At 46.4% G+C, this 22949-nt stretch overlaps 1 protein-coding gene across 1 annotated transcript; it reads right to left on the bottom strand.

The window, feature by feature from the left end:
- Nucleotides 1-2060: 2060 nt before the first annotated feature.
- On the bottom strand, nucleotides 2061-21602 carry LOC123811942 (protein lifeguard 1-like). The gene is made up of 9 exons (XM_045828482.1): nucleotides 21335-21602; nucleotides 16959-17037; nucleotides 16737-16790; nucleotides 15647-15737; nucleotides 9302-9339; nucleotides 9131-9218; nucleotides 7044-7133; nucleotides 4506-4553; nucleotides 2061-2539 (listed from the first exon to the last, which is right to left on the bottom strand). Exons 1-9 carry the CDS (start codon nucleotides 21600-21602, stop codon nucleotides 2390-2392), a joined length of 906 nt encoding a protein of 301 aa, XP_045684438.1. The 3' UTR covers nucleotides 2061-2389.
- Nucleotides 21603-22949: the final 1347 nt, after the last annotated feature.

The raw sequence follows: 22949 nt of genomic DNA, 5'->3' as shown, positions 1-22949 counted from the left end.
TTAAGCAAAAGATACTGAAACTGCCAACATTTGTTCTTGACAGTAATGTCAAATACATGCCACATCATTTGGCTGTGGACACCCTTGGAGCCTGCGAGTGCAGCTCGGCACACTGGCCGTGAAGGGAGTGTGGCTGACCACGCACTAGCCTTCAACAGGACCGGTTCCACTAGGACCGCTGGTGTGCAGACAGGTGTGCTCATCCATCCATGCCCAGAGCTCAATGAGGGGGTAGTCATGGGAAAATTCAAAGAACAGAAGTTAGAAGTAAATTACAGGCCCCAAATTTGTGGGCACTATAGAAAGGGTAACCTGACTTCTGCTCTGGATTTTCCTCTCTTTCCCTATAAGCTCCCAGTGCCCCATTATGGACATCTTGAGTTGATTTACAAATGGACTTGGGACCACTCCTGACAGGTATTCAAATCGTGTACTCTCTTCCCAAAAGATGAACTTCCCATGTTGAGGACAAATGAGTCGACTCATCTGGTTGACTGGCCTTAAGAGGTGTGTCTTGCTCAGGCTCTATCAAATGCAGAAATCAAGAGATTGTCATAAACATTGGAATCTTTTTTCATCGAGTCACCGCCACTATGTGAGGGCACATAGAATAGACACACAATGGACTGTGTGTGGTGGGGAACATTGCTGAGACAACAGACATGCCTAACGTGGAGAAAGAAATTGGCCGGCCCTGACTGGTGTGGCTCGGTTGGACATGGTCCCGCAAAGCAGAAGGTCACCAGTTCGATTCCCTGTCAGGGCACGTTCCTGGGATGCAGGTTCAGTCCCTGGAAGAAGCACATACCCAAGAGGCAAACCAATGTTTCTCTCTCACATGGATGTTTCCCTCTCTCCCTCCCTTCCCCTCTCTCTAAAAAAAAAAAATAAATAAAATATTAAAAAAAAAAAGAAATTGGCCAGCATGTCCTATTAAATGCAGGAAGATTTCTTGATGCCAGGAGAATAGGCAAAACCTCAGGTTTTCTGGCTGAATTTGCTTTCTTCTGTGGAATTAATTCACCATGACTTTGGCACCAAAGCCTCTGGCAGGTGTACACACAGTAATGTTTGTTAAGCTGTCCAGACCCAGAAGCTTTAGAGGGCCCTCCTGGACTTTTTTGGCTGGATGGCTTTAAAATTCCTTTCTCTTCTGCTTATTCACATTTCATAGGTTACTCCCATCTTTGGGACTTTGCTGGTAGTAATGAGATTATAAACATAGTAAGAAACATCACCAAAGTAGTGGAGATAGGGCTAATCTGAAATGACAGGTAATCAAACAGCCAGGTGTGTGTGACTATAGTCACATGGTGCTCATACTTCAATTCAAATGCCTTACTTGAGATCTGTAAATTTAGTGAAGTCTAGAGGTTAAGATCTGTGGGGAGTAATTCCAGAGAGACCAGAAGAGTCCATCTAATTGTGCCCCCCGCACAATTCACCCATGCTGTCCAGATCTGTCCAGTCTCCCTCTGACACAAACAGGTTACCAGATATGTGTTAATAAATAAGTCAATGCAAAATAAATGGGGCTTCTTGTTGATTCATGAGTATGGAGTTTCCGTTTTGCAAGGTGAAAAAATTCTGGAGATTGGTCTCCCAGTAATGTGAGTACACTTAATGCCACTGAACTGTACACCTAAAATGGTTGAGATGGTAAGTTTTGATATGTGTATTTTATCACAATTAAAATTGAAATAAATTTCTTTAATATTATGGGGCTTCAAAGGAGGCCAGGTGTCGCAGACAGTCAGAGGAGGTGGTGGTCTCTGAGCTGAGCCCAGAAGTCCAGGTGAGACGGGACAACAGCAGGGAGTGCTGTGTCCTGAGCCTTCCGTGTACGTGAACTTCGTTACTCCTCTCCACCCCTGCCAGGCAGGCACTGTTGCTCCCTGCTGTCTGACTCTAGCATCGGGGAGAAAGGCTGGACACGTTGGTTTATCTTATCCTTCAAGTCAGACTGGGCCAGGATATCCCCACAGAATGTCCAAGTCAGGAGAAGAGAATGAGGTAAATACAGGTTTCTGTATTTAATTTTATTCAAATAGATGGTGCTTACAGGTTTAAATACTTCCTGGGAAACTTCAACCAAGTACCAGGCATCTTACGAATGTTTGTATGTCATTGTGATACTCATCTTTTAAATTTATAAACATCAGAAATGTCCCCAGAAAGTTTTGCAACATGACAACAGAACTTAAAATGTAACAGCTACAGCTGCCATCTACTGAATGCTTGCTTTCATTTGAAAAAAAAAGTACTTGAAAATGTTTTTTTAGGATAAAAGCGCTTATGAAGTGGCCACCTCTGCATGTCTGAGCCTGGCAACATGTGGCAGATGCCCCTCCTCCCCTTCTGTCAACACGAGCCAGCCTTGGCTGAGAGACTATTGTCTCAGTCCAATCAGTTGCAAAATAAAGAGGAAAAGGTTGATTATATCCAAGTAGATGTTCAGAGCAGCAAACACGTACTCTTCGGGGTTCAGGCTGTAGTGATGATGCCCGCCCACCATCAGCTGCACATCCATCACCAGGTACTTAAAGGAAAGAAAGAAAAATTAGCTACTTAAATCATTCATTTCTATCCAATCACTGTCTTACACCATCTTAATCCATTTCCATCTGAAACTGTCTTAAAATTATTTTAGCGCCCATGCATACACTGTGGAAAGCCCCTTTGTGGCTATATGTGTTACTCTTACAGCCTCAAATATTCACGATGCTCCCAAGTTTGTCCCCTGTTAACGCCAGGGCTTTGTCCTGAAGCTGGTGGGACCAGATCTGGGAGCCGGCCTCTGCCGGGCGAGTCCGGAGGCCTTGTGCATTTATTTAGTCAACACTGTGGACCAGCTGGGCCTGTCCGACACAGTGGTGGTGAACTACAAAACGCCGTGTCTGCCACTTCCCCACACATTCTCGCCGAACACACAAGGGAAACAAAGTGGTTCCCAACGTTTAGATTCACACACAGCAATATTTCTGAATTCTTGGAGTTTTAATGATGATGCCAATGGTTCCAAAACAGAATGAGGAGAAGAGGGGATTTGTTGTTAAGTGACCCCCAAAATAACCATTGTAGCTCAGCCGCAGTAGGTAAAATTATGAGCTCCTGAAACTCAAGAAAAAAGTCAGCGAGTGCTCTCACCCTTGTGTTTGTCACAAAGTGAGCGGACTCGGGCAGCAAGAGAGAAAGTCAGCAGCTCCTCACTACTTTCCAGATTCTAGACAAGAGGCTAGTGCTGTAGGGCAGAGTCATCAGACAGAACATCTGTCTTCAGGTAGAAAATTTGGGGAAATAACCTACTTTAGAACATCCCCTTCAATGAGACCTAGCCTGTGATTCAGGTCTTGGCTGGCCCTGGGTGCTGGTTCCCACCTGGGCTTGTAAGAAGCAGGAGGAAGGGAGGAATGGAAGGGAGGGAATAGGGTAGCCTCACGCCAGTTCATTGCAGACATCGCGTCGTGTAATACGGGAATAGCCCAGTTGCAAGGGACACTGACAGCCTCCGAGAAGGGCAGGTCACATGCATGATCAGAGTGGTGGTCGAGGGGGTCACACCCCAGGCTAGGGGTGTGCCAGTGGGGGTGCCTCCCCCGGACCACTCCTGTCGCTTCTCCCCACTTTCCCTCCCCTCTGCCCATGTGATTCCAGCAACTTTGGGGGAAGTTTTTACTTTCACTGTGTGATCCAGCAGTCACATTCCTTGGTATTTACCCAAAGAAGTTGAAAACTTATGTTCACACAAAAACCCACATGTGGATGTTTAGAGCAGCTTTGTGCAAAATTGGCAAAACTTGGGAGTAACCAAGATGTCCTTCTGTAGGTGCATGGACACATACGCTGTGGCACATCCAGACTGAGGAGAGCTGTCCAGCCAGGAGCAGACACACAGGAATCCTAAGTGCCCCTACTAAGTGACAGAAGCCAACCTGACAAGGCTGCACATTCGGTGACTGCTACTGTGTGACATTCTGGAAAAGGCCAAACTTGGGAGCAGTAAAAATGTCAGTGGTTGCCAGTGGCTGGGGCCAGGGCGGAATGAATAGGCAGTGCCCAGAGGATATTTAGGGCAGTGGAAGTCCTCTGCACGATTCCATGATGATGGAGCACGTCATTTATTCTGCATTTATCCAAACCTGTAGCACGTACACTGAGATGACCCCTAACGCTAGCTGTGGACTTGGGGCGACACTGACATGGCACTGCAGTTCCTCAGTGTAACAGAGGCTCCCCTCTGGTGAGTGGTGGTGGTGGTGGTAATGGGGGAGGCTGTGCATGCGTAGGGCAGGGCTGGGTGGGAATCGCTGTACCTTCCTCTTGATTTTGCTGTGAACTTAAAAGTGCTCTTAAAAACCATCCTTAGAAAAGAAGGAGAAGGAGGAGAAACAAGTCTCCAGGAGCTCTTGCCAGTGAATCACTGACTCAGCTTGACTGCACGCGTAGCACACGGGCTCAGGCAGCCCTGTCACACACTCTCTGTCAGAGAGGGGGGGTGGACTCACAAGCGAGAAGAGCACTGTTCCGAGTCCAGCGTACAGTAGGTGCAACCACTGCAAAAGAAAGGACACATTTGAATATTAAGAACAGGATTTGAAATAACAAAAGCACTTGCTGCTGTTAGACTAGATCAATATTAAGAAAGTCAAATCTGTGAGCAAATTCATCTTGTCTGAACAAAATCAGTTAATAGCATCCATTTGGTGTCACTCAACAAATGAAAACCAGCCTTGTATAGGCCAAATCAGCTTCTTCAAGTAAGTGCTCGGGCATGGTGGGCCAGGCAGAACTTACTAGATGTGGTTCACTCCTTGCCCCATCCACAAATCCCTCCTAGAGGATCTGCCCAGCCCTCAGCTCTTGGAACAGGTTTCTGGGGTCGCAGTGACCCTCACGCGCCATTGCTAGAGTTGGCTGAGGAGAGGGGGAGATATTCCCACCAACGGCGGCCAATCTCTTTGTGACCAGGATTCTCTAATATGTGACCGTTATCAAACATGCTGCAGGCCAGTCATAATCCATTTTCAGGACTGAGGGATCCAAGCAGCTGAGGCGGTTGTATTAATAGCTGGTGCCGCAGCCATCACTGTACGAGCAGGGGTGGCCCACCAGTTCAGCCCAGGAGAGGAAGGTGGGGCTTCCGCTCCCGTGAATGCTGGCTCTTCTGGAAGTTCCATGGGGTTCCCTCGGATCTTTGCCTTGAGCTAGTCTGAGCAGTATCTGTCTGTTCTTTACAACGAAAACAGCCCTAATCAGAATATGAGCCTGGTCTAAATGCCACAGGGTTTGGCTCTGTGTAGGGAGAGGATAAGAGAGTGAGGCGTGACGTCTGAGGAAAACGATGGCGTTCCCTCTGCGGGACAAGCAAGCTGGTCCTAGGGGGCGGGCAGAGCACTCTGCTAACAAGGGAAGGGGCTCAGTGACAGAGGAGTCGGGAGTCAGTGACACTGTGAGGCATGGTCTTTAGGGACTGAGCTAATGGTAAGAAAACTCCTAATTACTGGAATCTGAAGACTTCAAAATTGCCAGAGTCCAACAAGCATATCGTTCGGACAAGGTTCTGGCAAAGTCTTCCACTGATACATATGGGCAAGACTATGGATGGTAGATACTCGTGAGAGGAAATTCAGAATGGGAACTAGGGTCCATCCATCTAGTAGGAAACATTGCTTCTTAACCGCACCCGTTTATTGTAAAGACCTATGGAACCCACCTAATACATATTTATGTTCTTACTACCGATGTCTGCGCCACCATCAGGAATAAGTGGAACACTGAGGCCTATACCTTTGTGATGTCTTCGAGTTCATCTCGAAAACACAGATGCCCCCTCCCCCACAAGCTGTAGGCCTATCTGTTCATTCATAAAGCTAAATCAGTGCTGGCTACACATGTGACCATCATTGACTAAGTCCACTTGTTGCCGATGTAGCTTTTTGATTCAGCAATTGGGCCAAGTCAGCCTTGGGGCATTAGTCCAGTGGTCCCAGGCCTCAGGCCAGTCCTCAGTGGGACTGGCCCTCGGGGCTCCCCACCCAGGGGCCACTGGCAGCCAACCTCAGGGCCAGACCCTGGGCCCCTGCCTGGGTCGTGCACGCACAGGGCCGTGTGGTGGACAGAGCGTGGGCACCAGAGTCACACAGACCTGGCCTTGGTGCCACCTACTCCCAGGGTGAACTAGGCTGAATCATTTACTTTCTTTGAACCTGTTTTCTTGTTTATAAAGCAGATGAGATATGTACTTTTCAGGAATGTTTTGAGAATTGAATTTGATGCCTATATGAAAAATACATGGGCCTATGTCCAACATCTAGTAAGAAGTCAATGAGTAAATTAAAGGGAAAAAAAGCTGGAATTGGAAATAAGGAACCTCACTAGGGTGCTGCTGGGAAAATCCTAACAAGCCCATCTCTCCACTCCCATAACTTCAAACAAGCGGCACCTACATTCAGGAGTCTGGTCCACCTTGTGGGGGGTTCACCGCAAGCTCGTCTTAGGGAAGGACAGCTGTAGTCTAGGGTAGGAGCTCCATCTTCATGCCGGAGACCCCTGTGCATAGTCCCCCGACCACACCACACCACACTGGGTGGCCACTAGGACAGGCCTCACAGCCCTCCCACTCCTGGGAGGGAGTGTAATGGACCCAGCACCCACAGTTTGCTCCTGGGACCCACTGCACTTCTCAGTCATTGGTGGGAGCAGCAGACCCCTTCCTGGGAGACACGGGGCCACCGCACTGTGGTGGTCTTGAGCTCCAAAACTTCTCGGTGGCCTTGCGGAACCTCCCGTGGCTAGAATGCTCCCACCCACCCCCTTCCCTGTCCTTCACTTGGGGTCACACTTGCCATTGCAGCTGCCTGACAGCTCTTCGGGCCTTCGTCACCACCCCCCCCCCAACCCCTTTCTCTCAGATGTTTCCCCCGTGAATGTCCTCCCATTTGCCCTCGGGGTGCCTGCTTCTGAGAGGGTCCATTCTAACACCACCAGTGCTCCCCCCAGACAGCCAACGATTCTCAGAGATCTCCAAACGAGATGCCACTTACATATGACTGTATGAAGAGTAGGAGAATTCCGTAGATAATGAGCACCACGAGTAAGACAAACAGCGCTCCATTCAGCAGGGTGAAGTCCCACTGAGGAAACACAAATGACGCAACAACTCAGTCATCGTCTGTAAGGAATTCCAGGCTTTTAGAGAAGCACCTTACACCCCACAGATGGAAGCTGCCCCCCTTCTTTTTTTTATTGTATTTATTTATTTTTAGAGAAAGGAGGAGGGAGGGAGAAAGGCAGGGAGAGAAGCATCGATGTGAGACACATAGGTCTGCTGCCTCTCCTACGCACCCCAACCAAGGACCAAACCCACAACCCAGGCATGTGCCCTGCCCAGGAATCCAACCGGCGACTCTTTGCTTTGCGGGATGACCCCCAGCTAACTGAGCCACACGGTCAGGGCCACAAACTGGCCCTTTTGCTAATAATTTACACAGGCCAGTTCCAAAACCATGGAAATCTGTTAGCCCCAACCACTGAAAGTGGGACATAAAAAGTGTCCTATTGCTTGGCCTCACTGCTGGGAGCAGATGAGATGAGGGTGGGGCTGTGGATGGAATAATAGGAGCCACAAGGTGATAATTGTTGAAACTGGGTAATGGGTACAGGGGGGTTCATTGTACTCCTCTATTTTTGTGCTCATTAAAAGGTACATTAAGCCCTGACTGGCGTAGCTCAGTGGATTGAGCACAGGCTGTGAACCAAAGGGTCACCAGTTCGATTCCCATTCAGGGCACATGCCTGGGTTGTGGGCCAGGTCCCCCGTGGGGGCCACGTGAGAGGCAACCACACACACTGATACTTCTGTCCCTCTGTTTCTCCCTCCCTTCCCCTCTCTAAAAATAAGTAAATAAACTCTTTTTAAAAATATACGTTGAATGAATAGAATATAAATTTGTATGTATAATATAATCATAATTATGATCCTAATTTCTCATTTTGTTAATTTTAAAATTTTGTATTTACTGGTTTAAGAAAGGGAGACAGAGACAGAGAGAGAGAGACAGAGAGAGACACACAGAGAGAGAGAGACACTGATTTGTTTTTCCTCTTACTGGTGCATTTACTGGTTGATTCCTGTACGTGCCCTGACTGGGGGTCAAACCTGCAACCTTGGCTTGTGGGGACAACATTATTCATATTTTTTAAAGTGTGTGTATAGAATACATTAATGAAATTAAAGAGACCAAGTGTTTAACTGGGTACCTTTTTCACATTTGTATGCATATCTTTGAATAAAAGATATATATCCTAAGCTTTCAAAAATTACTGTTAATGATCCTTTTTTAATGTTGGAGTTTATCAATATGTTTTTATGTTTTTTCCCACACAAATCAGTGACCAAATCCACCTGGAGGGGGTATTAATATTTTTAAAGGGGGAATATTCACCTGCTTGCATAAAAAATTTGGGATTGTGCAGCAAAAGAAGACCCTTGAATCCAAGACATGTTCTTGCGAGAGTTTTTGTCTAATTCCTTAACACACCAAGAGTGTGTAGCCTGAAGTTCGGTGTTACTCAGCATGGGTCTCGGGGCTTTAGCGTCACCCCCACCTGGGAAGTGCAGATGGCTGGCCCTCCTCCCAGGCCTTCCGAGGCTGCAAGTCCAGGGGTGGAGCCCAGCGACCTGTGGTCTCACAGCTTCCCAGGTGATGCTGACGCTGCTAAATGCTCGTCTACAGGTGAGCTTCCGACACGTGTGCTTACCGAGTACCTGGAATGTGGCTGGTCCAAACGAGACGTGCTATCAGGACAAAACACACACTGGACTTGACTTTAATTTAAAAAATATAAACTAGCTCACTAATATTTTGTTATATTGATTACCTGTTGAAATGATAATACTTTGCGTACATTGGGTTAAGTGAAATATATTAAAACTAATTCCACCTGTTTCTCTTTTGCTTTCTCAACGTCGTCACTAGGAAAGCCAGAAGCCAGAAGGCAAGGAAGCAGTAGGGGCGAGTCCCACGGGGCGGGACAGCAGGGGGAGTGAGGGGGGAGAGTGGGGCAGGAGGGGCAGAGGAACACGTCCACACGCTCCCTGAGGGCAGACGTCTGTCTCAGTAATACATACTTTTGTCTGAAGAGCAAATAAAGTGAGCGATAACGTCACCAGAGAGGTTGCTGCTATGGCCCATAACACCTCCTCAGCGTCATAGAAACTAAAACCAGAGAGCGTGATTATTGTTCACATCCAATCCAGGAAAAGCACACACAGGAAAGAAAATGTGCGTCGGAGACTTACGCTGATACGGCTCCTAGCAGCAGACCTTGAAGAACCGTCTAAAAACAAAATTCACAATCAATCAGGAGCCTGACTCCCAAAGCCGGCACCCGGAGGGGGCGGCGGAGGAGGTGACTGCGGCGCTGCGTGTGCGGGGGCTGGTGAGCGCGCGCGCGCGCTGCTAGCGCACAGGCGTCGGGGCAGAGGACTACAAAACCGAAGGAACGGTGGGACCAAACGTTTCCTTAAAGTTCTCCCTAAGACTAACAAGAGAAAATTCTTTTATTAGTAAAAAAATTTAGGACACAATAACAACTTTTAACGTATTTAGTGAATTAAATATGCATTGATTAGGAATGTGGAAACCAACATAAGTGGTTATCTGAAAGGTTAGGCCGTGCTCTCGCTGATCAAACGGGGCCGTCCGCACAGAGCTGCAACGTTTCACCAGAAATGTTACATAGCAGAGCGTGCTGGGTCTACTGTCGCCTCAGCAAGTGTCAGCATCGACCTTTCCCACGGCGCTCGGGTGAGAATAAAACACTTCTTAAAACCTCGGGGGCGGGATGAGGAGTGAGACCTTCCAGCAAGGTGGGGGGAGGGCCGGTGGAAGGCACTTACTCACGAGCACGTGCCACCGTCCGGGGCTCGGGAGGGAGCTGCGTCGGGGCCGGGGCCGCAGCGGGCGCAGGGTTCCCACGGCCCGCCCGACGCGCCGGGGAGAGGGGCAGGGGCTGAGAGCCAGCAGGCAGTTGCCCGGGAGGACGCGACCGAAAGGGGAAGGAGGGTGAGCGCAGGTCGGATAAGGAGGACAGTGAGCGGGGAGCGACTGCGGGGCCTGGGACACTTCCTAGGGGGCAGGACGCTCGTCCTTGGTGAATCCAGAGACTGCAGACCCACGAGAGCAGGAAAAGAACCCTCCAGTGTCAGGGAACGAAAATGAGAACAGATCCGACCCTCCGTGCGGGGACTGGCGGAGGCGCGGGCCCACGAAGCAGCTCAGGACAGGGCGAAAGAAGGGAACAGAAGCCGGCCCCTGAGAGCCCTGGGTTGCCTCCACGTTCCCCAGACCCGGCGAGTCAGTGCCTGCTTTGTTAAGCGTACCAAGTAAGCTGTCTCTATTTCCATTATACATTGTATTAAAAAGTGTATCTATTCCACATACACATGATATTTTAATAATGTGCTTGCTTCTGACCTTCCTCTCAAGATGAACTTTTTTCCTCTACTTGCTCAATTGTTTCCTATTTCCCCATCTTCAGGAGCACATGGAAGAAGTGTGAGAGAGAGGGAGAGAAAGGGGGGAGAGAAAAGGGCATGGGAGGAAGGAGAGGACATGATTTCGAGCTGGAAACCACCCTTCAGTTTTCCCAAGAGTAGCCCAGTGACTAGCAGGAGGCCTCGGAAGTCAAAGCTGCCTGATGGCTTTGAAAGCTCGGAGCGTGGGCTCAAGGGGCCACGGTTCTGCGGGGCAAAAGCAGTCTCCAGGGTGCTACTGTTTTCCTTTTGTCACTCAACTCCTTTTCTGAAATGGTTTTCTCCATATACTTCCTAATACTTGGCCAAGACATAAAGTCTGGGAAATACAACAAATTCTTACCACTTTATTTCTGTATTAAGCTTTACAGGCTTTGAGATAAACAGCATAAGCTCAGAGATGAGAGCTTTGTTTAAGACCAACAGCTTTGCTCTCTTCCTGTAGTAGTAGTAGTAGTAGTAGTAGTAGTAGTAAAAGCACATTAAAACCAGTGAAAAAATATTTAATCCTCACTCAAGGATATGTTTATTGATTTCAGAGAGAGAGGGAGGGGGGAGAGAAAGAGTGAGACAGAGAGAAAAAACACAGATGTGAGAGAGAAACATTGATGGGTTGTCCCCCAGACGCCCTGGCCAGGGATGGAACTTTCTGTGCATAGGACAACGCTCCAACCAGCTGCGCAACCCGGCCAGGGCCAAAACCATTGAAAATTTTTAAATAAAAAGTTTCTATAAAAATATACCCCTTTCACTCCCAGCCCCATCGCTTCTGCTCCAGAATTCTCAGTATCTTTCTGTTTGGCTTTCAACCCCCACCCCTTACTGAGTGTGGTTCATGCAGGAACTGGGAGACCCCACTCGCTCACTTGGTCAATAAGCAGCTCTTCACACCAGCTAAGAAAGTCCCCTCAATGTTCTGGCAACTGAGAAAATGCCCAAATGTGGGCATCAGAGAGCCAGCCTTCTCCAGCCTCAGGAAGAAGCTGTTCTTCCCCAACACAGAAAACTCTCTGCACCGTATGGGTGTTATCACCGTTGGCCAGGTGTCCTTGCTCACTTTGACCACCAGGAGGCGCAGATCCAAATCCCGGCTCAACACTCATAGGACCGTGCACTTTGTGTACTAATCTACTAGCTTTATTTTTCTTCCCTTTTTAAATTTTCCATCATATTTCCCCAACAATTTATCTTTTTTAATTTGTCAAATCCATCCTCTATTGAATGATGAATGTTTCCAGTAAATGGAAGCAAATTTGTCATTAACTTTGTGGAAATTTTGCTAGTTTACAATTATCCCCAGCAATTCATCTTCATTTATTTTGTGGGTATTTTTATAAGCTACTTCAAATCTGACTCGTATAGAACCAGATGCGATAAATAAATCTTTTTTCTTTTAAATTATATTTTATTGATTATGCTGTTACAATTGTCCCAACTTTCCCTCTTTACTCTCCCACTAAGCACCACCCCCCACTCCCTTAGGCAATCTCCATCCCTTTGTTCATGTCTATGGGACAAGCGTATAAGTTCTCTGGCTACTCCGTTTCCTATTCTGTACTTTACATCCCCAGGGCTATTCTGTAACTACTTATTTGTGCTCTTAATCCCCTCACCTCTTCACCCATTCCTCCATAGGCCCTCCCATCTGGCAACCATCAAAACACCCTCTGTATCCATGATTCTGTCTCTGTTCTTCTTGTTTGCTCAGTTGGTTTTTAGATTCAATTGTTAACAGATATGTATTTTTTGCTATTTTATTGTGCATAGTTTTGATCTTTTTTCATAAAGTAGGTCTCTTTAATGTTCCATATGAAAATGGTTTGGTGATAATGAACTCCTTTAACTTTACCTTGTCTGAGAAGAACTTTATCAGCCCTTTGACTCTAAATGATAACTTTGCTGAATAGAGTAATCTATGTTGTAGGTCCTTGCTTTTCATCACTTTGAATACATCTTGCCAGTCCCTTCTAGCCTGCAAAGTTGCTTTTGAGAATCAGCTGAAAGTCTTATGGGAACTCCCCTGTAGGTAACTAACTGCTTTATCTTGCTGCATTTAAGATTCTCTCTTTATCTTCAAGCTTTGGCACTTTAATTATGATGTGACTTAGTGTGCGCCTGTTTGCATCCATCTTGTTTGGGATTCTCTGTGCTTCCTGGACTTGCATGTCTATTTCCTTCACCGAATTAGGGAAGTTTCCTTCCATTATTTTTTCAAATAGGTTTCCAATTTCTTGCTCTTTTCTTTTCTTCTGGCACCCCTATGATACAAATGTCAGTATGCTTGAAGTTGTCCCATAGGCTGCTTATACTATCCTCATTTTGGGGGAGAGTTCTTTTTTCTTCTTGTTGTTCTGATTGGTTGTTTTTGTTTCCTTATGTTCCATATCATTGATTTGATTCTCAGATTTATCCATTCTACTGTTGATTCCCTGTTACTAATGGAAACTGTTCTTCATTTCCATTAGTATATCCCTCATTTCTGCCTGGGTCTTTTTATGCTGTTGAGGTCCTCACTAATTCTCTTGAGCATCCTTATAACCAGTGTTTTGAATTGTGCATCTGATAAATTGCTCGTCTCCCTTTTGTTTAGTATTTTTATGGAGTTTCGATCTATTCTTTTGTTTGGGCCTTGTTTCTTTGTCTCTTAACTTTGGCGGTCTCCCTATGTTTGTTTCTTTGTATTAGGTAGAGCTGCTATGACTCCCTGTCTTGGTAGCATGGCCTAATGTAGTAAGTGTCTTGTAATGGTCTAGTGACACAGCCTCCTCTATCACCCAAGCTGGGTACTCGAGGTGTGTCCTCTGTGTGGGCTGAGTATACCCTCCTCTTGTAGTTGAGCCTTGATTTTTGTTGGCAGGTCAATGAAGGGGGATTTATCCAGGACAGTCAACTGCAAAGACTGGCTGTGACCACTGACCACTAACCTCCACCCTCTGTGGAGGATCAGCTGTGCAGGGGCAGGGAGGTGGTGCTCCAATGTGGTCTGTAGCTATCCACTGGGTGTACAGGCTCTGGGGTTTCCCAGGTGGTGCAGGCCAGGGTTAGCCACTACCTATATTCCACCCAGAGCCACCCAGCATGAGTTACAAAACAATCTGCAGATGACTGTTACATGTGCTGGGCTTGGAGGTCCCCAGGCAAAGCCAAACTGTGATCAAAATCTGGCTGCTGCTAGGGCTAGGCCTGGGGCTGCTAAGCCAGAGGTAGAAAGTATGGTGGCTTGCTAGGCTGGTTGTTGCTCATTTCAGAGGATTTAGGAAGATGTGAAGCATGAGCCAAGACCAGCCACATATGGAAAAGCACTGTTAACAGCTAGGGTGGGCTGTATTTTGGGTGGAATGGAGCCTCAGGGATTCTCTAGGGTGGAGCAAACCATGTGAACCAGGTTGACAGAGTCTCAGATATGGCCCCTGCCTGTGGCTCTGTGGGGAGAAGGCTCAGAAAAGGAACAATGGCCTCTGGGTACCTTTGTGTCTGGGAGAGAGTTGTTCCCCAGCTCTTGCCCTGATGCCAGAGACATCCCCATATGTCACTGGTGCCTTTCAAGCTGCTACCTCAGTGCTGGAGCTCAGAGGGAGTGAGTCTAAGCAAATACATGTATGAGCCCTTTGAGAGACACTGCTTGGGACTCCAGTAGTTCCTTTCACCAATTCAAATTCTGCTGGTTTTTACAGCCAGAAGTTGCAGGAGCTTATCTGCCTGGCACTGGAACCCTGGGCTGGGGGTTTAGGGTGGGGCTGGGACCCTCACTCCAGAGATATCCCTCCCAAATTTTTATCCACCACACGTGGGTGTGGGACTAGCCTGTTCCATGTCTCTGTGTTTCCTACCAGTCTGATGTTGTTTCTGTAGTTCTATAGTTGCCAGACTTCTATTCAACTCAATTTCTGATGGCTCTGAGTGATGGTTGTTCTGTAGTTTAGTTGTAATTTTGATGTGGTTGTGTGAGGAGGTGAGCTGTATTTGCCTATGCTGCCATCTTGACCAGCAGTCTCCTCATTTGATAAATGAATCTTGACATTAGATGGTGGTCCACAGTGGTTGAGGGGAAACACTAACTCTCCCAGAAAGAATTTCTTGCCAACAGAGTCACACTGAGACTGTTCTGGATTTTTCAAGAGAGCAAATGCTTACTATCAGTGATTTTCATGGAGACCACCACCTCCAGGGGGTGGGGGAGGGGCAAGAGGTTTGGTCTGACTGGGAAGCAGAAAGACAGTCAGGAAAGGAGGGATGATGCTTCAATGCCACTGAGTCCTGAGAAGGAAGGAGCCCTGTAATCTCGGCTGGGGTGGGGTGTGGTAAAATGATAGAAATCCAGATTCTATTTAGGTTTTAAAAATCTAGGAGACCCAGGTACCTGCTGAGAGCTGGTGAGAACCTGGAGAGCCTGTGGGCATCACAAAAAAGGAACCGGCAGCAAGAAAAGGAGCCACACAGGTTTCTGTGGCCCAGAGCAGCACTGAGCCACAGAGAAAGGGCCTGGGGAGTGGGAGCCCTGCAGGGAGGCGCTGGTGAAATCAGGACCCGGACCACAGATAAAGGAGAGAGCCAAGGGCCAGAAGCCCCTGACCCCAACTCTTTGGAACTGGGAAAGCCCTCCTGAGCTGCAATGCAAAGCAGGAAAGTTGGGAGAACCTGAGCTGAGGAGGTTTCTGCTCCAAGTGAGGCTTAAAATAGAAATAAAATAAATTTTACAAAAATAAAGAAAATTACATTTTTTTTTGCACATGAGTTTGTGACCTAAATGTGGAACCCACGCTCCATAACAAAATGTTTGTTGTGCCTGCCAAGGTGCAAGGACCCTCGGGTCACTCACTATTCCCGAAATGCAGCTCAGATGTGGGAGTGGTTCCCTGTGTGGCCTCTGGGGGCAGTAGCCCAGGGTGCCCCAATTCCCTAGTTTACTAAAAGGGTGTGGAAACTATCTCATAATTAATTTTATGCATTTGTTGAAACCAGAATTCAGCCAAGAGAATGTCTCACAAATGATTTCCACCTGTATTATTCTACAGGAAGGTTTTCCACAGTAAAAGGAATGAATTTAATAATGTAACACAGATATATTTCAGAGGTGAACTACAACAGGTGCTAACAAGGCTTACTTACAAATATTCCCAGGAGAATGTAATTTGCAGGCACCTGACGGCGGAGTTTCCCACAGCAAGCAAGTACAAAAAGCACAACGAAAAATACTGGCCTGAGGATGATCGAAAACCACGTGTTATTTGCTTCCAATGATTATATCATATGAGATATTGTAGGTGGACAGAGAGATATCATTATATGATGTCATCTGATAGTAACTATCATAAAGTAAACACAAGTTCAGATTATTTATTTTACCTCTCCTTTTTTAAGCTTTTAAAACTACCTTTTCTCATTGCCATCCACAGACAGCTTCGGGGCTCTTTTTGAAGTTTTTTATTTTGAGATAATTCTGGACTCACAGAAAGTTGCAAAAGGACAGAGAGCTCCCATGTACCCTTTACTTCATTTCCCTCTATGTTTACATCTTGCATTATTTCTAGTGCGACACCCAAACCGGTAATATGACATTGGTACAGCCTGCATATGCATATAATGCTGTAACATAGAGCTGTGGTAGAAGTCTACGTGCAGGTACATGTGACCAGCACCGCAGTGAAGATGTGAAACTATCCCACCATCAACAAGGTCTCCCGGGGCCATCCCTTTACGGCCTCTCTCTCTCCACCTCTCTCTCTCTCTCTCTCTCTCTCTCTCTCTCTCTCACACACACACACACACACACACACACACACACACACACACACCCTAACTCCTGGCAACCGCTAATTTGCTTATTTTTCATCTGTATAATTTGGTCATTTGAAGAATGTTATATCCTTACCTAATTTTTTAAAAATCATCTCCTGAGGGTATGTTTATTGATTTTAAAGAGAGGGGAAGAGAGAGAGAGGAAAAAAAGCATCGATGTGAGAGAGAAACAGCGATGCCTCCTATACACGTCTCTACTGGGGGGTGGAATCTGCAACCTAGGCACGTGCCCTGACTGGGGACTGAAACTTCAGCCCTTTAGATGCGTGGGACAATGCTCCAACCAACTGAGCCACTGAGGTCGCTCGAGGTTATCTTTGCCTAATTTTTAATGAAGAACCTTGATCAATATCTAGTGAAAAAAAACCCACTTTTTATTAAATAATAAAATAATACTTACCAGATTGCATAGATGAACCAGGGATTCTTGAGCACCCACTCTTTTAAACCTTTCCTGGTTTTTAAAGAAATGAATAGTTTTACTCAATAAGTAGTTAATTTTGCTAGCTAATGTAATATTTAAGAAGCAAAACAATCTCATAAGAAGGGGAAAATGATACATGGTTGACATTGACAACATGAACAACTTAACATGTAACTGACATCAGTGGTGAAGACTTACCAGAAAATGAACACGCTGATGATCGCCCCGGTGACTATCAGCTGAGCTGACAGGAGGAGGAACACTTTCACAATGAAAGCTGAGGAGACAGAAATGTTATTCTTAACAACACAAGTTTCAAAAGTGCAAATAAAAATGACCTATTTCATTATTTATTCCAGAGAGAAACACTGAGGTGAGAGAGACATCAAAACTTCGGTCCATGCCAGGACTGGGGACAGAACCCACAACCCCCGCAAGAGCCCTGACCGGGAATCAAACTCACGCTGTTTCGGTTTGTAGGATGACGCTCCAACCACCTGAGCCACGCCAGCCAGGGCTAACTTACCTATTTTTGATACTTAACAAGAGAAACGTTTCCTCTGATTTTTTGAGGATGGGAGAGGGAGTGCTAGTTTTGAGTTAGTTAATTGAATAGCGACAGAAACACAGCTCTTCAGAACTCACGGAACACAGTCTGGATGGGCCGAGGTGTTTTATTGGACATCTGGAAAGCCCCAAAATTTTAGACACAAACTCAAGAATTTAATGCCTTATGAGGCACACCATGTCCTCTTCAGGCCTGAAAGTGACCTGAAAATGGCAGAATGTCGCTGACCCATTAGCGGGATCCAGCTACCCCCTTGAGCAGAGTGGAGAAGGCTGGTAGAGTGGGCGTTTGCCCCTCGGGCTGGGGCTGGGGCTGCAGGCAGTTTGCTCAGCTTTCCCACCACTTTTCTCTCCCATCACCTGCCTTTAGCCACCCCCTTCCCCGGTACTCATGCAGAAATTAGATAACCTGACAAATTATAAGTAGGACCTTTTTTATGGCCCTATGACAATTTTTAGAGAGAGGAGAAAGGAAGAAGAAAGCAAGGGAGAGAAACATCAATGTGCAAGAGAAACACTGATGGGTTGTTTCTTGCACACCCCCAACCAGGGGCCTGTCCTGCAACCAGACATGTACCCAGACTGGGAATTGAACTGGTGACTTTTCAGTTCACAGGCTGGCACTCAATCCACTGAGCCACACCTCCAGGGCACTTTATGCCGACCTTAAAGGAAAAGTAGAACTGCTGCTTGAGGTTGACGTATAGGATCACAACTGTGTCCTTTTGTGGGGCGTTTCTGTGTATAAGAAGTATGACAACAGAGAAATGGGCCCAAGCAATCTTAATGAAAATATCAGAATATATATATATGCCAAATGTGTGCTGCCTACATTAAAATACTCAGTTAGCATTAATTCCACATTTACTATGTATCAGGGATTGAGGGAACAAGTACTAAATGTGACCCAACCTCATAAGACTAGACACGCAGATCAATGGAATAGAATTGAAAGTAATATCTTGTCAATTGCTTTTTAACTAATGCACCAGAACAATTTAATGGAGAAAGAATGGTCTTTTCAACAAATGCTTCTGGGGCACCTGGACATACACATACAAAAAATGAATTTGTACCCCTTCCTCATGCCATCCATACACAAAAACTAATCTATTAAAAATGGATTATAGATATAAAAATAAGAAATAAAACTCATGGAAAGAAACATAGGTGTAAATCTTTGTGAGCATGGATCAGGCAACAACTTTTAAAGACAAGGTGCCGTCCTAGCTGGTGTAGCTCAGGTAATTGAGTGCGGGCTGTGAACCAAAGCATGGCAGGTTTGATTCCCAGTCAGGGCACATGCCTGGGTTGCAGGCCACGGCCCCCAGCAACTGCATATTGATGTCTCTCTCTCTCTCTCTCTTTCTCCCTCCCTTCCCTCTCTAAAAATAAATAAATAAAATCTTAAAAAAAAGAGACAAGGTGCCTAAAATACCAACAAAGAAAAACAAGTAAATTGAATTTCATCAATAGTAAAAGCTTTGTGCTTCAAATGATACAATCAAGAAAGTAAAAGAAAACCCAGAAACTGGGGGGGAAATTTGTGAATCATATATCTGGTAAGGAGCATACCTAGAATCCATAAAGAATTACAGTTCAGTAACAAGAAGACAAATAATTAAAAATGGGCATCACTTGTGTGGTTAGTGTCCTGCCACATTGATGCTGGACTTGGCCATATAAAAAGTTAGCACCTGCAATACAGACAGCCTTGATAAATGGCTTGCACACTGGTGCTTGTCCATCTGGTAGGCTTCTTACTGGGGCCCAGCTGCCATGTGATAAAAAGCTCATGTCACAAGAAGAGAGCCACAAAAACCAGCACCACTGGTAGCCATGTCAAGGAGTCTTAGTGGCCATCACACCTTCTACCACCAACTGATTAAAACTTCCCAGGAGCCTCCAATCACAGCCAGTACATCCCAACCGAGTCCAGTCAACCCACAGAATCATGAGAACTATCAAAATCTGTTGGGTTTTTTAAAGTGGGCAAAGGATTTGAGTAGACATTTCTTTAATAGCCAATAAGCATGTGAAAAGATGCTTAATATCAGTTAGTCACTAGGGAAATGCATATCAAAACTACAATGAGATATCCCTTCACACACACTAGAATGACTATAATAAAAGGACAAACAATAGCAATTGTTGGTGAGGATGCAGAGAAACAGACACACTCATACATCGCTGGTTGGAATGTAAAAAAAGTGCAGCCACTTTGGAAAAGTTTGGCAATTCTTCAAAATATTAAACATGAAGTAACCATATAGGTCAGCAATTCATAGGTACCTACCCAAGAGAAATGAAGACATATGTCTACACAAACACTTATGTATGAATATTGATCACAGCATTATTCCTAATAACCAAAAAGCAGAAACAATCCAAATGTCCATCAACTGAGAAATGGGTAAACAAAATGAGTTCTCGCCGGGCAATGGAATACTATACAGCCATAAAGAAGGGATGAAGTACTGATGCATGCCATGACATGGGTGAACCCTGAAAACATCATGCTAAGTGCAAGAAGGAAATCACAAACAACCACATGTTGTATGGTTCCATTGCTGTAAGATATCTAGAATAGGCAAATCCGTAGAGGGAGACAGTAGATAAGTGGTTAGCAGAGACTGTGGGGAGAAAGGGATGGGGAGTGACTGCTAATGGACATGGGGTTCTTTGTGTGACAGTGGTTGCAAAACTCTGTAAGTGAACTAAAAATCATTGGGTTGTACCCTTAAAAAGGGGGCGAAATTTATGATGTGTAAAATATATCTCCATAAATCTGTTTTTAAAAACTGTAGCTCCTTAGCCCTGCAACTCTTTATCCCTTACCCTGTTATATGCTTCCTTGTTTCCATAGTACTTTCATCTTTTTATGGACTACATAATTTTAGGGGGGAGGGGCGGGCAGCCTCTGCCCTCCAGCAGAGGCAGATACAAATAAGGAACTCAACTAGTGGTGAGGAGGCTTTACGTATGTTTTTAGTTGTAACCCCTTAAGCCTCAGTTTCCCACCTTTGAAGTGGCATACGAGGACTGTGTTTGCAGGGGTATAAGGACTAAGTGCAGTAATGCTCTCCTTGCCACTGAAAGATTAGCATCTGTGGCAGAGGTGGCTGCTTGCTTCATGACATCCATTCTCCCCAGTGCCCTCACTGTCTAACCCAGATCTCATTAAAGGTGGCAATGGACCCGACTGGAAACTACAGATGCAGGTGGCCACATGGTCTGGCTAGGGTCAGTGACCCGTGATTAGAAGCTCTTGGGTGTGGTTTCTGAACAGAGGTCAGATTTGGAGGACGTGCAGGATGTCTGTCCATAAATGACAACCCCTGGAGGTGTCAGGGTGGAAGATCAGCCTTGGCCTCTTTTGGCTGTTGCCTTTTCCCACCTGGAAGGCTGGAGCTCCAAAAGGCATCTTTCCAGCCACAAGGGGGCGGGAACCACCAGGACACAGTGCTGGGACCCAAGGCTCATGGTCTGCCTTCAAGTCGTCCAGGCCCCGACAAGGCCTTACTGGCGGCAGAGCAGGCGCAGTGACCTGTGGCATTTGCCTTGAATTTGTGGATCTTTGAACTTCATATTTCATGAAAGAGAAATACTTTCTCATTTATTTAAGCCACAGGCTTTTAGGTTTCTTCACTCACAGTTGGATGTCACATTTCCTGAACAGAGTTAATATCTAAGGCATTGAATTACTATTCTTTAAAACTGAAGCCAGTGTTATGGTATTACATTGTATGTAGGTAAGAATGTGCTAACGTCAACGGGCTAATCCGTATTTCCTAAGAAAACCACAAGTTGTTCACTCTGTCCCTCGGAAATCTCTGAATGCCCTGCATGACCTGGCCTGTCGTAGCGGCCCTCATCACGGTCCACGGTGAAGCACGGCTGGGAACCCCTGAAAGCAAAATTCAATCTTCCTGACAATCCACTCTGGGGAAACATTTTAAGAAAACATTGGCTTGTCTCTCCTAAAAAGTTAATTTCTTGATGCTCACCTCTGCGGATGGACGTTTCTGAGAATGGGCCGGGAACAGCACTGCTGTCTTCAGGGGTGATGTCGTCTGAAATCTGCACCACATAGGCATCTACTCGCTGACCAGTCTTGGGATGTGGCTTCCCATGGGTTTGTTTCGGCCCGGGGGAAGGTGAAGTTTTGTAGGGCTGAGCAGATTTGGTCTGGACGCTCCCATCCGCTGCTTTCCGGATCAGATGTTGATGATCTCCAGCACCAAGGTCTATTGGTTCACTGGCCTCCAAGTCCATTTTCCTGGAGGGGGAAAGTTGTTATTCGGGTCCTTATGATCTTACCCACTACAACCATAGCATCCTCATAACGTTCAGGTGATTTCTCCTTATTTTAACTCCTTTGGCTCAATACTTACCAAGTCAGTGCTTAATAAACACGTGTTGAATGAGTGATGAACAGATACTTTTAAGATGGTGCGTTTAGATCAAAACTACTCACCTTCCATTATGAAACCCGTAGGTTTGTAAGTTCATTCAACAAGGAGTTGTAAGTTCCCCCTATGCGCCCTGTGTGGGACTGCCCTCCTTGGCGCCGCCCTCAGAGAGCATGTACATTGGAAGAGAGTGTGACCAAGCAAACTATCATACAAGCAAGGCCGGGAACAATGGAGGATGGTCCGAAAGCCTCTAACAAAGTCTGGAAGAACACTCAAGGAGTGGAAGAGGTGGTTTAAACTTCCAAAAGAAGTGAGGGTTTAGCGAAGGCTGCAAGGTGAGTAGGAGCCGGCCAGGTGAAGAGGTGGGGAAAGGGTTTCCTAGGCAGAGGAACCAGCCTGGACTAGAACTGGGGGAAGGAGAGAGTGACGGTTCCAGCGAGTTCAAAGGGGAGAGCAGAATGGGCTTAAGCAGAGGAGCGGGTCACTGACAGGCTGGCAAGCCAAGTTCATCCTGAAGGCCATGGCTATGGCAGGCAGAATAATGGTCGCCTAGAGATGTCCACATCCTAACCTCCGGGGCTATGAATATAGTGCCTCACGTGGCAGAAGGAAAGTTGCAGATGTGACGAAGGGCTCTGAGGTGAGGTAGGGTCCTGGATGGTCTGGGCGAGCCCACGTGAATCACAGGCGTCCTTATGATCATACTTATAAGGGGGACGCAGGGGGCTCAGAGTCAGAGAGGGAGACAACAGCAGAGGTCAGAGTGACAGACTTGCTGGCTTTGAAGATGCAGGGAGGAGCCATGAGCCAAGAAATGCAGGAGGGCCTCTGGAAGCCGGAGAAGGTGGGAAACACATCCTCCCCGGAGCCTCCAGAAAGGAATGCAGCCCGACCCATACTTTGGTTCTAGCGCAGTGAATCTGATTTAGGATTTCTGACTTCCAGGTAATAAATTAGTGTTCTTTTAAGGCATTCTGTTTGTAGTAATTTGTTAGGGCAGCAAACAGTAGCAAATAGAACAAGGAATCACTGAAGGTTTTCCAGCAGAGGACCATAGCCCTCTACAGCTACAAAGAGCACATCAGGCACAGTGTGGGGAATGAGCAGGAGGAGGCAAAAGCAGAAGCAAAGAGACCAGAAATCCGGATACAAGACTGCGATGGGCTTTGCCACCATGATTTGCAGCAGACCACAGTTCTTAGGAAAC

This window comes from Phyllostomus hastatus, unplaced genomic scaffold (assembly GCF_019186645.2).
Source record: "Phyllostomus hastatus isolate PE091 unplaced genomic scaffold, TTU_PhHast_1.1 phas_scaffold_78, whole genome shotgun sequence".
NCBI lineage: Eukaryota > Metazoa > Chordata > Mammalia > Chiroptera > Phyllostomidae > Phyllostomus > Phyllostomus hastatus.
This window is presented reverse-complemented; position numbering and strand designations above follow the sequence as displayed.